Genomic DNA, 14,065 nt, shown 5'->3' with positions numbered 1-14,065 from the left:
ATCACAGACATGTACATCATGCCAAAATCCAATCCAAAAATATAGTTTAACTAAATGCTAAAATTAAAATCAAGTTTCATTTACAATCAGGTTATGAAAATATTTAGTATTTTGTTGAAGGACTTTGGGACACCATTTAGATGTCCCTACAATACAAGTCAATACTTGAGATATTTTTGAGCAAAGGGAACGCTCTTTCTCACAGGTTTTGAAAGTGGTGGTCGCAGGAGGAAACATTACCACACTCAGTTGAGAACTGGAATAGGTAAATGTACGCAGTGGCTTTTCATGTATGCTGCTTTTCATGTATGTTCAAATTTACAAACAATATTGGGAAGCTACGGGGAATGTGAATCAAGATTTACATTTGCAAGCCATGTGTTATTTGCATTCTTGATATACTGAAAAAGGTGACATATGCAGCACATGCAGTGCTTTTTATGGTTTTAACCTATTTTGAAAAAAAATACACTTTAGCACTTTTGTTTAGTGGTAGCTATACAGGATATAGTGGCAGTTCCCAAACGATTTGGGTTCACTTAATTATCTGAGGACAGTCGCTCCAAGCTTTAGCTTTTCTCTTGGCAAGGGCTAGCCAGGCAGGTTCCACAGATACCGGTGCAGCATCGGGAGTTGAGAATCTCTTCGGCAATTCTGTCGCAGCCTGAGTTGATGCCACTGAATCACAAATTTCAACTATGCAAAGAAAATTTAGAAAAGATTATACACAAAAATGGATTTTATTGAAGAGCAAAGTATAAGGTATAAGAAACAAGGATTTCTTCTTACAACAAAATAAAACCATCAATCTAATTCAATGTGCTACCAATTTTTTCTCTTCCCCTTGAACTTCTAAAAGTATTGACTCTTTATTCGACACAGTCCCACAGGCCTGTGTTTAAGCCTTGTCAGTGAATGTATCAGGATTTTCAAACACATTGAGGGAAAGGAGGAATAACAGTTGGTTTGGTTTCTGTGTTATTTTTTCATTCGTGGGACATGGGCTGACCAGCATTTATTGCCCATCCCTAGTTGCCCTGGAGAAGGTGGTGATGAGCTGCCTTCTTGAATCGCTGCAGTCCATGTGCTGTGGGTTGACCCACAATGCTGTCAGGGAGGGAATTCCAAGATTTTGACTCAGCGACTGTGAAGGAATGGTGATAGATTTCCAAGTCAAGATGGTGAGTGGCTTGGAGGGGAACTTGCAGGTGGTGGTGTTCCCATGTATCTCCTGCTCTTCTCCTTCTAGGTGGAAGTGGTTGTGGGTTTGGAAGGTACTGCCTAAGGATCTTGGGTGAAGTGCATCTTGTAGATAGGACACTGCTGCTATTGAGCGCGGTGGTGGAGGGAATGGATGTTTGTAGATACGTCCTGAATGGTGTCAAGCTTCCTGAGTGTTGTTGGAGCTGCACCCATCCAGGCAAGTGGGGAGTATTCAATAACACTCGTGACTTGTGCCTTGTAGATGGTGGATAGGCTTTGGGGAGTCAGGAGGTGAGTTACTCGCCGCAGTATTCCTAGCCTCTGACCTGTTCTTGTAGCCACTGCATTTATGTGGTGAATCCAGTTGATTTTCTGGTCAATGGTAACCCCAAGGATGTTGACAGTGGGTGAGTCAGTGATGGTAACACCATTAAATGTCAAGGGGTGGTGGTTAGAGTGTCTCCTATTGGTGATGGTCATTGCCTGGCTTTTGTCTGGCACGAATGTTACTTGCGACTTGTCAGCAAAAGCCTGGATATTGTCCAGATCTTGTTGTATTTGAACATGGACTGCTACAGTATCTGAGGAGTCGCAAATGGTGCTGAATATTATGCAATCATCGACGAACATCCCCATTCTGACCTTGTGATGGAGGGAAGGTCATTGATGAAGCAACTGAAGATTGTTGGGCACAGGAGACTATCCTGAGAGACTCCTGCAGAGATGGCCTGGAGCTGGGATGACTGACTATCCACAACCCCAACATCTTCCAATGTACCAGGTATGACTCCAACCAGCAAAGAGTTTGCCCCTTAAGACCATAAGACATAGGAGCAGAATTAGGCCACTCGGCCCATCGAGTCTGCTCCGCCATTCAATCATGGCTGATATTTTTCTCATCCCCATTCTCCTGCCTTTTCCCCATAACCCCTAATCCCCTTATTAATCAAGAACCTTTAATCTCTGCCTTAAAGACACCCAATGACCTGGCCTCCACAACCTTCTGCGGCACAGAGTTCCACAGATTCACCACTCTCTGGCTGAAGAAATTCCTCCTCATCTCTGTTTTAAAGGATCGTCCCTTTAGCCTGAGGTTGTGCCCTCTGGTTCTAGTTTTTCCTCTCCACGTCCACTCTATCCAGGCCTCGCAGTATCCTGTAAGTTCCCCCCTCATCCTTCTAAACTCCAACGAGGACAGACCCAGAGTCCTCAACTGTTCCTCATACGACAAGCTCTTCATTCCAGGGATCATTCTTGTGGTGGGGTTTTAGTTAAGTCAGGCAACATGGTCGGTGCAGGCTTGGAGGGCCGAAGGGCCTGTTCCTGTGCTGTAATTTTCTTTGTTCTTTGTTCTTTGAACCTCCTCTGGACCCTTTCCAAGGCCAGCTTTTCCTTCCTTAGATACCGGGTCCAAAACTGCTCACAATACTCCAAATGAGGTCTGACCAGAGCCTTATACAGCCTCAGAAGTACATCCCTGCTCTTGTATTCTAGCCCTCTCGACATGAATGCTAACATTGCATTTGCCTTCCTAACTGCCAACTGAACCTGCACGTTAATCTTAAGAGAATCTTGAACAAGGACTCCCAAGTCCCTTTGTGTTTCTGATTTCCTAAGCATTTTCTCATTCAGAAAATAGCCTATGCCTCCATTCCTCCTTCCAAAGTGCATAACCTCACACTTTTCCACATTGTATTGCATCTGCCACTTCTTTGTCCACTCTCCTAGCCTGTCCAAGTCCTTCTGCAGCTCCCTGCTTCCTCAATACTACCTGTCCCTCAACATATCTTTGTAGCATCTGTAAACTTAGCAACAGTGCCTTCAGTTCCTTCTTCCAAATCATTAATTTATATTGTGAAAGGTTGTGGTCCCAGCACCGACCCCTGAGGCACACCACTAGTCATCAGCTGCCATCCTGAAAAAGACCCCTTCAACCCAACTCTCTGCCTTCTGCCAGTCAACCAATCCTCTATCCATGCCAGGATCTTACCCTTAGCACCATGCGGCACCTTGTCAAAGGCCTTCTGGAAATCTAAATAAATCACGTCCACTGGTTACCCTTTATCTAACTTCCTTGTTACCGCCTCAAAGAGCTCTAACAGGTTTGTCAGACATGACCTCCACTTGACGAAGCCGTGCTGACTCAGTCCTATTTTATCATGCACTTCCAAGTACTCCGCGATCTCATCTTTAATAATGGACTCTAAAATCTTGCCAATGACCAAAGTCAGACGAACTGGCCTATAATTTCCCATCTGCTGCCTCTCTCCCTTCTTAAGCAGCGGTGTTACATTAGCTATTTCCAGTCCTCTGGTATCCTCCCTGCCTCCAGTGATTCCTGAAAGATCACCATCAATGCCTCCACAATTTCCTCAGCTATCTCTTTTAGAACCCTGGGGTGTAGACCATCTGGTCCAGATGATTTATCTGACCTTTCAGTTTCCTCAGAACCTTCTCCTTAGTGATGGCCACTACACTCACCTGTGCCCCCTGATTCTCCTGGAGCTCTGGCATCCCACTGGTGTCTTCCACCGTGAAGACTGATGCAAAGTAACTATTCAGTTCCTCTGCCATTTCTTTGTTTCCTATTATTACTTCTCCAGCCTCATTTTCCAGTGGTCCAATGGCTATTTTTGCTCTCTCTTACCTTTTATATGTTGAAAAAAACTCATCTATCTTATTTTATATTACTAACTAGCTTACACTCATATTTCATCTTCTCCCCCCTTATTACTTTTTTAGTTGTCCTCTGCTCACTTTTAAAGGCTTCCCAATCCTTCAGCTTCCCACGAATCCTCGCCGCTTTGTATGCTTTTTCTTTTGCTTTTATGCTGTCCTTGACTTCCCTCATCAGTCCCCTGATACCCATTGACTCAAGTTTTGCTAGGGCTTCTTGATGCCACACATGGTTGAATGTGGCCTTGATGTCAAGGGCTGTCACTCTCACCTCACCTCTGGAATTCAGCTCTTCTGTCCATGTTTGAACCAAGTCTGTAATGAGGTCAGGAGTTGAGTGACCCTGGTGAAACCCAAACTGGGCGTCACTGAGCAGGTTATTGCTGAGCAGGTGCTGCTTGATAGCACTGTTGATGACTCCTTCCATCACTTTACTGATGATTGAGAGCAGGCTGATTGGGCGATAATTGGTGCGATTTGTCCTGCTTTTTGTGTACAGGACATACCTGGGCAATTTTCCACATTGTTGGGTAGATGCCAGTGTTGCAACTGAAATGGAAGAGCTTGGCAAGGGGAGCGGGAAGTTCTGGAGCACAAGTCTTCAGTACTATTGCCAGAAGGTTATCAGGGCCCATGTTTCTCTGATATTTACTGATTTTGTATGATAATGTAATAATTACAGTCTATAACTGGATTAGTAATCCAGTGGCTTGAACTAAACATCCAGAGAACTAGGGAAATGTGAATGTTTTGTATTCAGTTAAAAAAACCCTCAAAATAAGAAAACTAACCCCATTTTTAAAATTATTTGCAAGAAGATGTCAAATCCATGACTGGATTTTGCAATAAGAATGGTGAGGTTATGAGTGCTCACTTTTATTTAGGAATAATGAGGCAGCAACATTTGTAGTCTGCACATACACAGTTAAACTTCCCTCGCCTCCCACAGGAATCTGTGGGAGGCGAGGGAAGAGATTGCAGAGCCTCTGGCGATGATCTTTGCGTCGTCGATGGAGACGGGAGAGGTGCCGGAGGATTGGAGGATTGCGGATGTGGTTCCTATTTTCAAGAAGGGGAATAGGGATAGCCCAGGTAATTACCAACTGGTGAGTCTAACCTCAGTGGTTGGTAAACTGATGGAGAAGATCCTGAGGGACAGGATATGTGAGCATTTAGAGAGGTTTAGTCTGCTCAAGAATACTCAGCATGGCTTTGTCAAGGGCAGATCGTGCCTTATGAGCCTGGTGGAGTTCTTCGAAAATGTGACTAAACACATTGACGAAGGGAAGGCGGTAGATGTGGTTTATATGGATTTTAGCAAGGCGTTCGATAAGGTCCCCCATGCAAGGCTTCTCGAAAAAGTGAGAGGGCATGGGATCCAAGGGGCTGCTGCCCGGTGGATCCAGAACTGGCTTGCCCAAAGGAGGCAGAGAGTGGGTATAGATGGGTCTTTTTCTAAATGGAGGTTGGTCACCAGTGGTGTGCCCCAGGGATCTGTTCTGGGACCCTTGCTGTTTGTCATTTTCATAAATGACCTGGATGAGGAAGCGGAGGGATGGGTTGGTAAGTTTGCCGACGGCACGAAGGTTGGTGGGGTTGTGGATAGTCTGGAGGGATGTCAGAAGTTACAGAGGGACATAGATAGGATGCAAGACTGGGCGGACAAGTGGCAGATGGACTTCAACCCAGATAAATGCGTAGTGGTCCATTTTGGTAGGTCAAATGGGATGAAGGAGTACAATATAAAGGGAAAGACTCTTAGTACTGTAGAGGATCAGAAGGACCTTGGGGTCTGGGTCCATAGGACTCTAAAATCGGCCCCGCAGGTGGAGGAGGTGGTTAAGAAGGCGTATGGTGTGCTGGCCTTCATCAATCGAGGGATTGAGTTCAGGAGTCCGGGGATAATGATGCAGCTATATAAGACCCTCGTCAAACCCCACTTGGAGTACTGTGCTCAGTTCTGGTCGCCTCAGTATAGGAAGGATGTGGAAAAGATTGAAAGGGTGCAGAGGAGATTTACAAGGATGTTGCCTGGATTGAGTGGCATGCCTTATGAGGATAGGCTGAGGGAGCTCGGTCTTTTCTCCTTGGAGAGACGAAGGATGAGGGGAGACCTAATAGAGGTGTATAAGATGTTGAGAGGCATAGATCATGTGGACTCTCAGAGGCTTTTTCCCACGGTGGAAATGTCTGCTATGAGAGGACACAGGTTTAAGGTGCTGGGGGGTAGGTACAGGGGAGATGTTAGGGGTAAGTTTTTCACACAGAGGGTGGTGGGCGAGTGGAATCGGCTGCCGTCAGTGGTGGTGGAGGCGAACTCAATAGGGTCTTTTAAGAGACTCCTGGATGAGTACATGGGACTTAATAGGATGGAGGGTTATAGGCTGGTCTAGAAGGTAGGGATGTGTTCGGCACAACTTGTGGGCCGAAGGGCCTGTTTGTGCTGTAGTTTTTCTATGTTTCTATGTTTCTAAACATGGAAATCAGGAAGTTGCTGACTTGAGTTCCCCAGCTCCTTAGAACCATGGAATCATTCAGTGTAGGAGATGACCTTTGGCCCATTGAGTCTGCACTGATATGCGAGAAGCACCTGACCTCCCACCTAATCCCATGTGCCAGGACTTGGCATATTATGATGTGCCAAGTTCTCATCCAGATACTTTTAAAGGGTGTGACGCAAACCGCCTCCACCACCCTCCCAGGCAGCGCATTCCAGACCATGACTCTTACTCTGAGTAAAAAAGTTTTTCCTCATATCCCCCCTAGACCTCCAACTCCTCACCTTGAACTTGTGTCCCCTCGTGACTGACCCTTCAACCAAGGGGAACAGATGCTCCCTATCCACTCTGTCCATGCCCCTCATAATCTTGAACACCTCAATCAGGTCGCCCCTCAGTCTTCTCTGCTCCAATGAAAACAACCCAAGCCTACGCAACCTCTCTTCATAACTTAAATGTTCCATCCTAGGCAGCATCCTGGTGAATCTCCTCTGCACCCTCTCCAGTGCAATCACATCTTTTTTATAGAAGCTTTGTTCTGGCAGTATCTTGCCAAGAGACTTAGTGTTCACATATATCAACAGCTACAGTTACAGTTACAGTGTTACAGTTACAGTGTTTACCCACTAGACACCCACTAACTGCACCAGAGCAAGTTAAGGCTTGTTCTTTTGAGTGCAAGTGAATCTTTACCAGCATGGCAAATCTTAATTACTGCCAAACAACATCTCTTATACAAAAAAAATCTTTTGAAAATGTGGAGCCTCACTCCTTCCTCTCTTTATCTTGTTTCCCATGCATGGTTTGGTATTGAACTAAATATTCTCACTAATACTTACTGGTTTAGACTCTGCGTAGCTCATAAGGATTCTTCAATCTGATTGGTTAAAGAGACATGCTGTTGTTTGCTCTGTTCAGACATCGCAAAGAATAACACAGTGACATGGATTTGTGATGCACACATGGCCAGAATGCATGTAAGACCACACATTCTTTGTTAGGTTTAACAACTTTAACAGGTTTCTTTAACATAGGAAACTATCTCAAGATGCTTCCCAGCAGCGTTATCAAACAAAATTTGCCACTGAACCACCTTAGAACATAGAACATAGAAAAAATACAGCACAAACAGGCCCTTTGGCCCGCAAGTTGCGCCGGTCATGTCCCTACCTACCTAGGCGTATATATAGGCTTACCTATAACCCTCAATCCTATTAAGTCCCATGTACTCATCCAGAAGTCTCTTAAAAGACCCTATCGAGTTTGCCTCCATCACCATTGACGGCAGCCGATTCCACTCACCCACCATCCTCTGAGTGAAAAACTTACCCCTGACATCTCCTCTGTACCTACTCCCCAGCACCTTAAACCTGTGTCCTCTCGTAGCAGCCATTTCAGCCCTGGGAAAAAGCCTCCGAGAATCCACCCGATCTATACCTCTCAACATCTTGTACACCTCTATTATGTCAGCTCTCATCCTTCGTCTCTCCAAGGAGAAAAGACCGAGCTCCCTCAGCCTATCCTCATAAGGCATGCCAACCAATCCAGGCAACATCCTTGTAAATCTTCTCTGCACCATTTCAATCATTTCCACATCCCTCCTGTAATGAGGCGACCAGAACTGAGCACAGTATTCCAAGTGGGGTCTGACGAGGGTCTTATAAAGCTGCATCATTATCTCCCGATTCCTAAACTCAATCCCTCGATTGATGAAGGCCAGCACACCATATGCCTTCTTAACCACCTCCTCTACCTGCGAGGCCGATTTTAGAGTCCTATGGAACCGGACCCCGAGGTCCTTCTGATCGTCTACACTGCTAAGAGTCTCACCCTTGATATTATACTCCTTCATCCCATTTGACCTGCCAAACTGGACCACTACACCTTAAGAGATATTAGGGCAAATGACCAATAGCTAGGCCAAAGAAATGGGTTCTAAGAAGTATCTTTAAAGAGAAAAGGGAGGCGGAGAGGTATAGGGAGAGAATTCCAGAGCTTGGGTCATTGGCAACTGAAGGCATGGCCACAAATGATAAGGCAATTAAAATCAGGAATCCTCATGCCAAATTTGGAGGAGAACAGAAAACTTGAAGGATTGTAGGGCTGGAAGAGATTACAGGGACAAAGAGGGGTAAAGTATGGAGGGATTTGAAATTAAAGGCGAGAATTTTAAAATTGAGGCATTGTTTAACCATGAGTCAATGTAGGTCAGTGAGCACAGGGGTAATGTGTGAACGGGACTTGGTGGAAGTTAGGATATGATGGCAGAATTTTGGATAGCCTCAAGTTCAGAAAGGGTAAAAAGTGGGAGGATGGTCAGGAGCGCTTTGGAATAATCAAGTCCAGAGGTAACAAAGACATGTTTGAATGTTTCAGCAACAGATGAACTAAATCAGAGGCCAGTAGGGCAATGTTAGGGAGGTGGAAATAGGCTGTCTTAATGATGGAGCAGATATGTAATCAGAAGCTCATCTTAGTGAAATATAACACCACGATAACAGTCTGGCTCAGTCTCAGATAGCTGTCATGGAAGAGGTTGGAGTTGGTGGTTGGGGAATGGAGTTTGTGGTGGGTATGAAAGACAATGGTTTCGGTCTTCCCAATATTGAGTTTTGCTCCTCCAGCATTGGATGTTGGTCAAGTAGTCTGACCATTTAGAGTTGGTGGGGTGGTTGGGTGAGATGGTTGTGAAGTAGAGCTGGGTGCTATCAGTACACATGTGGAAACTGGAACTGTGTTTTCAGATGTTGTTGCTGAGATGAATGTGATATCAAGAAGCCTTGGCAAATTTGAAGTCAATAGAAATCAGTGAAAAAAACTCCAATGGCTGGTACATAGAAAGATGGTTGTTGATGTAAGAAGCCAATCACCTCAGCCCCAGGACTTCACTGCCACAGTGCCCAATATTGACTCAATCATCTTCAGTTGCTTCATTAATGACAATCCCTCCAATGCAAGGTCAAAAGTTGGGATATATGCTGATTATTGCACATTGTTCAGTACTATTCGCAACTCCTCAGATAATGAATCAGTTCATGCCTGCATGCAGCACAATAAGTGGCAAGTAACATTCGCACCACACAAGTGTCAGGCAATGGCCACCTCCAACAAGAAAGTCTAACCATGTCCCCATGATATTCAACAGCTTTACCAGCTATGAATCCCTCACTATGAACACCCTGGAGGACTAGAAACTTAACTGAATCAACCACATGAATACTGTGGCTACAAAAGCAGATCAGAGGCTGGAAATTCTGCAGCAAGTAACTCACCACCTGATTCCCCAAAGTCTGTCCACAAGACACATGTCAGAGGTGTATAAAAGCAAATTAGAGCGGATGCTGGAATCTGAAACCAAAAGAGAAAACGCTGGAAAATCTCAGCAGGTCTGGCAGCATCTGTAAGAAGAGAAAAGAGCTGATCTTTCGAGTTCAGATGACGCTTTGTCAAAGCTGACTTGCACCAAGTTCTGTGCTTTGACAAAGGGTCATCTGGACTCAAAACATCAGCTTTTTTCTCTCCTTACAGATGCTGCCAGACCTGCTGAGATTCTCCAGCATTTTCTCTTTTGGTGTCAGGTGTGTGATGGAATACTCTCCAGTTGCCTGAATGAATGCAGCTCCCACAACATTGAAGAAGCCTGATAATATTCAGCTTGATCAGCACCTCAACCACCAATTTAAACATTCACTCCTTCCATAGCTAACATACCGTGACAGCTGTGTGTCCTATCTACAAGAGAGCTTGCAGCAACTTGCCAAACCTGCTTTGACAGCACCTTCCAAACCTGTGAATTTTACCGTCTAGAAGATCAAGGACAGTAGGTGCATGGAAATGCAACTCTCTGCACAATCTGTTCCAAGTCTCATGCACAATCTCCCTTGATCACCCTTGGATCTAAATTCTGAAATGCCCTACTTAACAGCGCTGGGAGTGTACCTACACCACAGGGATTGCAGAGGTTCAAGAAGATGGCTCACCACCACCTTCTCAAGGGCAATTAGGGATGGGCAATAAACCTTGGCCTTGGCAGTGATGCCCACATCCCGTGAACTAATGAAAATAAATTCTCGTAAGGTTGAACTGGTATCTTGATTTTGCTTTCTTCATTGACAGTAACTGGGTCTATACCATTTTCGAGTGAAATCACTTGAGGATTTTTAGGGCCTTTGTTTTAATTTTTGGTCAACAGAGGAAAAACTGCATTGAAAAAAATAAACTCGCTGTGGCAAGTCGAAGTTCTACAGAATGAATTTCTCGCATGGACTGAGCAGTAGAAATATTGGGAGCATACTCTTCCAGGATCTCCTCGCACTGAAAACATCTCAAAGGCTGCAACATTACTCATTCAATGTTATTTCAAAATTGTAATGCATATGAAATGTTTTCATATTTAAGACTTGGGCTGGGAATTTCCTCCCCGTCCACGGCGTGTTTCGCACTGGTGCATCGTTCGCTGGTGGCAGGATTTCCAGGCCCCAATCCTGATTAATGCACCCCTCACCGCGGGTAAACCTGCGGTAGGGATGCGCCGTCGGCAGGACCGTTCAGTTCCGCCAGCGTAACAGCAGCAAGATTACGGCATTTGAGTTTCTAGATTGTGCTGTTACTTTTCAACGCAATTCTCCCAATTTCTGTGTAACTGATGCAAAATCCCATAGAATTTCAAGCACAAACTGCATTCAGAGCAATTTGAGTTTTGTGGTTTTTACACCATTTTTCAGGCTGCATCCCCAGGAGACATAATCACCATTGGAGGTTTCCTAATTGTGTACCTTTTGAGATCAATTCTAGGAGCTTCCAAAATTTAAGTTAGAAATTGGAGGCAGGAGTGCTGGTGAGAGATTGATTGAATTATTTATTTATTTAATTAGTCAGTTAGTGTGTGGGTTTTTTTGGCCTTTACTTTTGTAGTAGTATTTTTCTTAAGTTTAAAGTGAAAACCGGACGTGGGCTGCTAAGGAATCTGGGAAGGGTTTTTTAAGCGCGCGAAGTATAAAAGGTAGGCTGCAGTATACAGCGGGCAGCATCGGGAGCGGGCAGTGGAGTGTGTGGGAAACAGAATGTGAGCTATAAGGGCTTTGGCTCATAGGGCTTAGGCAGAAAGGGTGAGCAGGGGTGAGTTTAATTCATTTTTGCTGTTTCTACCTGGTACTGGCAAGGTATCTAGAGGGGATGGGTGTGCAGGCAGTGCTATGTTCCTCTTGCACTATGTTTGAGGTGAGGGACGACGACAGTGTCCCTGCTGATTACATCTGTGGGAAGTGCACCCATCTGCAGCTCCTCCAAAACCGTGTTAGGGAACTGGAGCTGGAGTTGGATGAACTTAGGATCATTAGAGACGCAGAGGTGGCCATAGACAGAAGCTTTAGGGATACAGTTACTCCGAGGAATGAAAACAGATGGGTGACGGTGAGAGGGGCTGGGAGGAAGCAGTCCGTGCAGGGATCCCCTGTGGTCGTTCCCCTTAGCAACAAGTATTCCACTTTGGATACGGTTGAGGGGGACGACATACCAGTGGTGAGCCGCAGTGAGAGGATCTCCAGCACTGTGTCCGTCTCTGTGGCTCGGGAGGGTAAGGGGCAGAGCGGGAGGGCAATAGTTATTGGGGACTCGTTAGTTAGAGGGATAGATCGGAAGTTCTGTGGCAGCAAAAGAGACTCACGGATGGTATGTTGCCTACCGGATGCCAAGGTCCGTGACGTCTCAGACCGTGTTTTCCGGATTCTTAAGGGGGAGGGGAAACAGTCACAAGTCGTGGTACACATTGGTACCAACGACATAGGTAAGAGAAGGGACGGGGATTTAAAACAGGAATTTCGGGAGCTGGGCTGGAAGCTGAGAGCCAAGACAAAACATGTGGTCATCTCTGGTACGTTGCCGGTGCCCCGTGATAGCGAGTTGAGGAATAGGGAGAGAGTGCAGTTAAACATGTGGTTGCAGGGATGGTGTAGGAGGGAGGGTTTCAGATACGTGGATAATTGGAACACATTCTGGGGAAGGTGGGACCTGTACAAACAGGACGGGGTGCACCTGAACCAGAGGGGCACCAATATCCTGGGAGGGAAATTTGCTACGGCTCTTCAGGGGGGTTTAAACTAATTTGTCAGGGGAGTGGGAAAAGGAGTTGTAGTCCAGAAGTCAGTGAGGGTGGTGAGGTATTGGGGAAGGTATCAAGGTCAAGGGTGGGTACCGGTAGACAGGAAGGTGCGTTGAAGTGCGTCTACTTCAATGCAAGGAGCATCCGGAACAAGGTAGATGAACTTGGGGCGTGGATTGGTACTTGGGACTACGATGTTGTGGCCATTACGGAGACGTGGGTAGAACAAGGACAGGAATGGTTGTTGGACGTTCCGGGGTATAGATGGTTCACTAAGTGTAGGGAAGCTGGTAAAAGAGGTGGAGGAGTGGCATTGTTAATCAAGGATAGTTTAACGGCTGCGGAAAGGCACTTCGAGGGGGATCTGCACACTGAGGTAATATGGGCTGAGGTTAGAAATAGGAAAGGAGCGGTCACGTTGTTAGGAGTTTACTATAGGCCCCCAAATAGTAATAGAGATGTGGAGGAAGAAATTGCTAAGCAGATTATGGATAGGTGTGGTGGTCACAGGGTAGTTGTCATGGGGGACTTTAACTTTCCAAATATTGATTGGAACCTTTGTAGGTCAAATGGTTTGGATGGGGCAGTTTGTGTGCAGTGTGCGCAGGAGGGTTTCTTGACAAAATATGTGGATAGGCCGACAAGAGGTGAGGCCACATTGGATTTGGTAATGGGAAATGAACCGGGCCAAGTGTTAGATTTGGTTGTGGGAGAGCACTTTGGAGATAGTGACCACAATTCGGTGTCTTTTGTTATTGCAATGGAGAGGGATAGGGCCGTACGGCAGGGCAAGGTTTACAATTGGGGGAGAGGTAATTATGATGCGATTAGGCAAGAATTAGGGGGCATAAGTTGGGAACAGAAACTGTCAGGGAAAGGCACTAATGAAAAGTGGAACTTTTTCAAGGAACAAATACTGGGTGTCCTTGATAGGTATGTCCCTGTCAGGCAGGGAGGAAATGGCCGAGTGAGGGAACCATGGTTCACGAAAGAGGTGGAATGTCTTGTGAAAAGGAAGAGGGGAACTTATGTAGGGATGAGGAAACAAGGTTCAGATGGCTCGATTGAGGGTTACAAGTTAGCAAGGAACGAGCTGAAAAAGGGGCTTAGGAGAGCTAGGAGGGGACACGAGAAGTCCTTGACGGGTCGGATCAAGGAAAACCCCAAGGCTTTTTACTCTTATGTGAGGAATAAAAGAATGACCAGGGTGAGGTTAGGGCCGGTCAAGGACAGTAGTGGGAACTTGTGTATGGAGTCAGTAGAGATAGGCGAGGTGATGAATGAATACTTTTCTTCAGTGTTCACCAAGGAGAGGGGCCATGTTTTTGAGGAAGAGAAGGTGTTACAGGCTAATAGGCTGGAGGAAATAGATGTTCGGAGGGAGGATGTCCTGGCAGTTTTGAATAAACTGAAGGTCGATAAGTCCCCTGGGCCTGATGAAATATATCCTAGGATTCTTTGGGAGGCAAGGGATGAGATTGCAGAGCCTTTGGCTTTGATCTTTGGGTCCTCGCTGTCCACGGGGATGGTGCCAGAGGACTGGAGAATGGCGAATGTTGTTCCTCTGTTTAAGAAAGGGAATAGAAAT

The 14,065-nt window shown here is 45.7% G+C and overlaps 1 protein-coding gene across 1 annotated transcript in view; it reads right to left on the bottom strand.

Annotated features, from left to right (window-relative positions):
* Positions 1-535: 535 nt before the first annotated feature.
* Positions 536-14,065, bottom strand: part of cracd (capping protein inhibiting regulator of actin dynamics) — an 82,119-nt gene continuing 68,589 nt past the window's right edge. The window contains exon 12 of the mRNA XM_078238952.1: positions 536-696. Coding sequence (XP_078095078.1) covers positions 536-696 — 161 coding nt within the window. The remainder of the gene's footprint in view (positions 697-14,065) is intronic.

Source organism: Mustelus asterias, chromosome 1 (assembly GCF_964213995.1).
Source record: "Mustelus asterias chromosome 1, sMusAst1.hap1.1, whole genome shotgun sequence".
Taxonomy (NCBI): domain Eukaryota; kingdom Metazoa; phylum Chordata; class Chondrichthyes; order Carcharhiniformes; family Triakidae; genus Mustelus; species Mustelus asterias.
The sequence above is the reverse complement of the archived record's forward strand: the minus strand, read 5'-3'. Positions and strand labels throughout refer to the sequence as shown.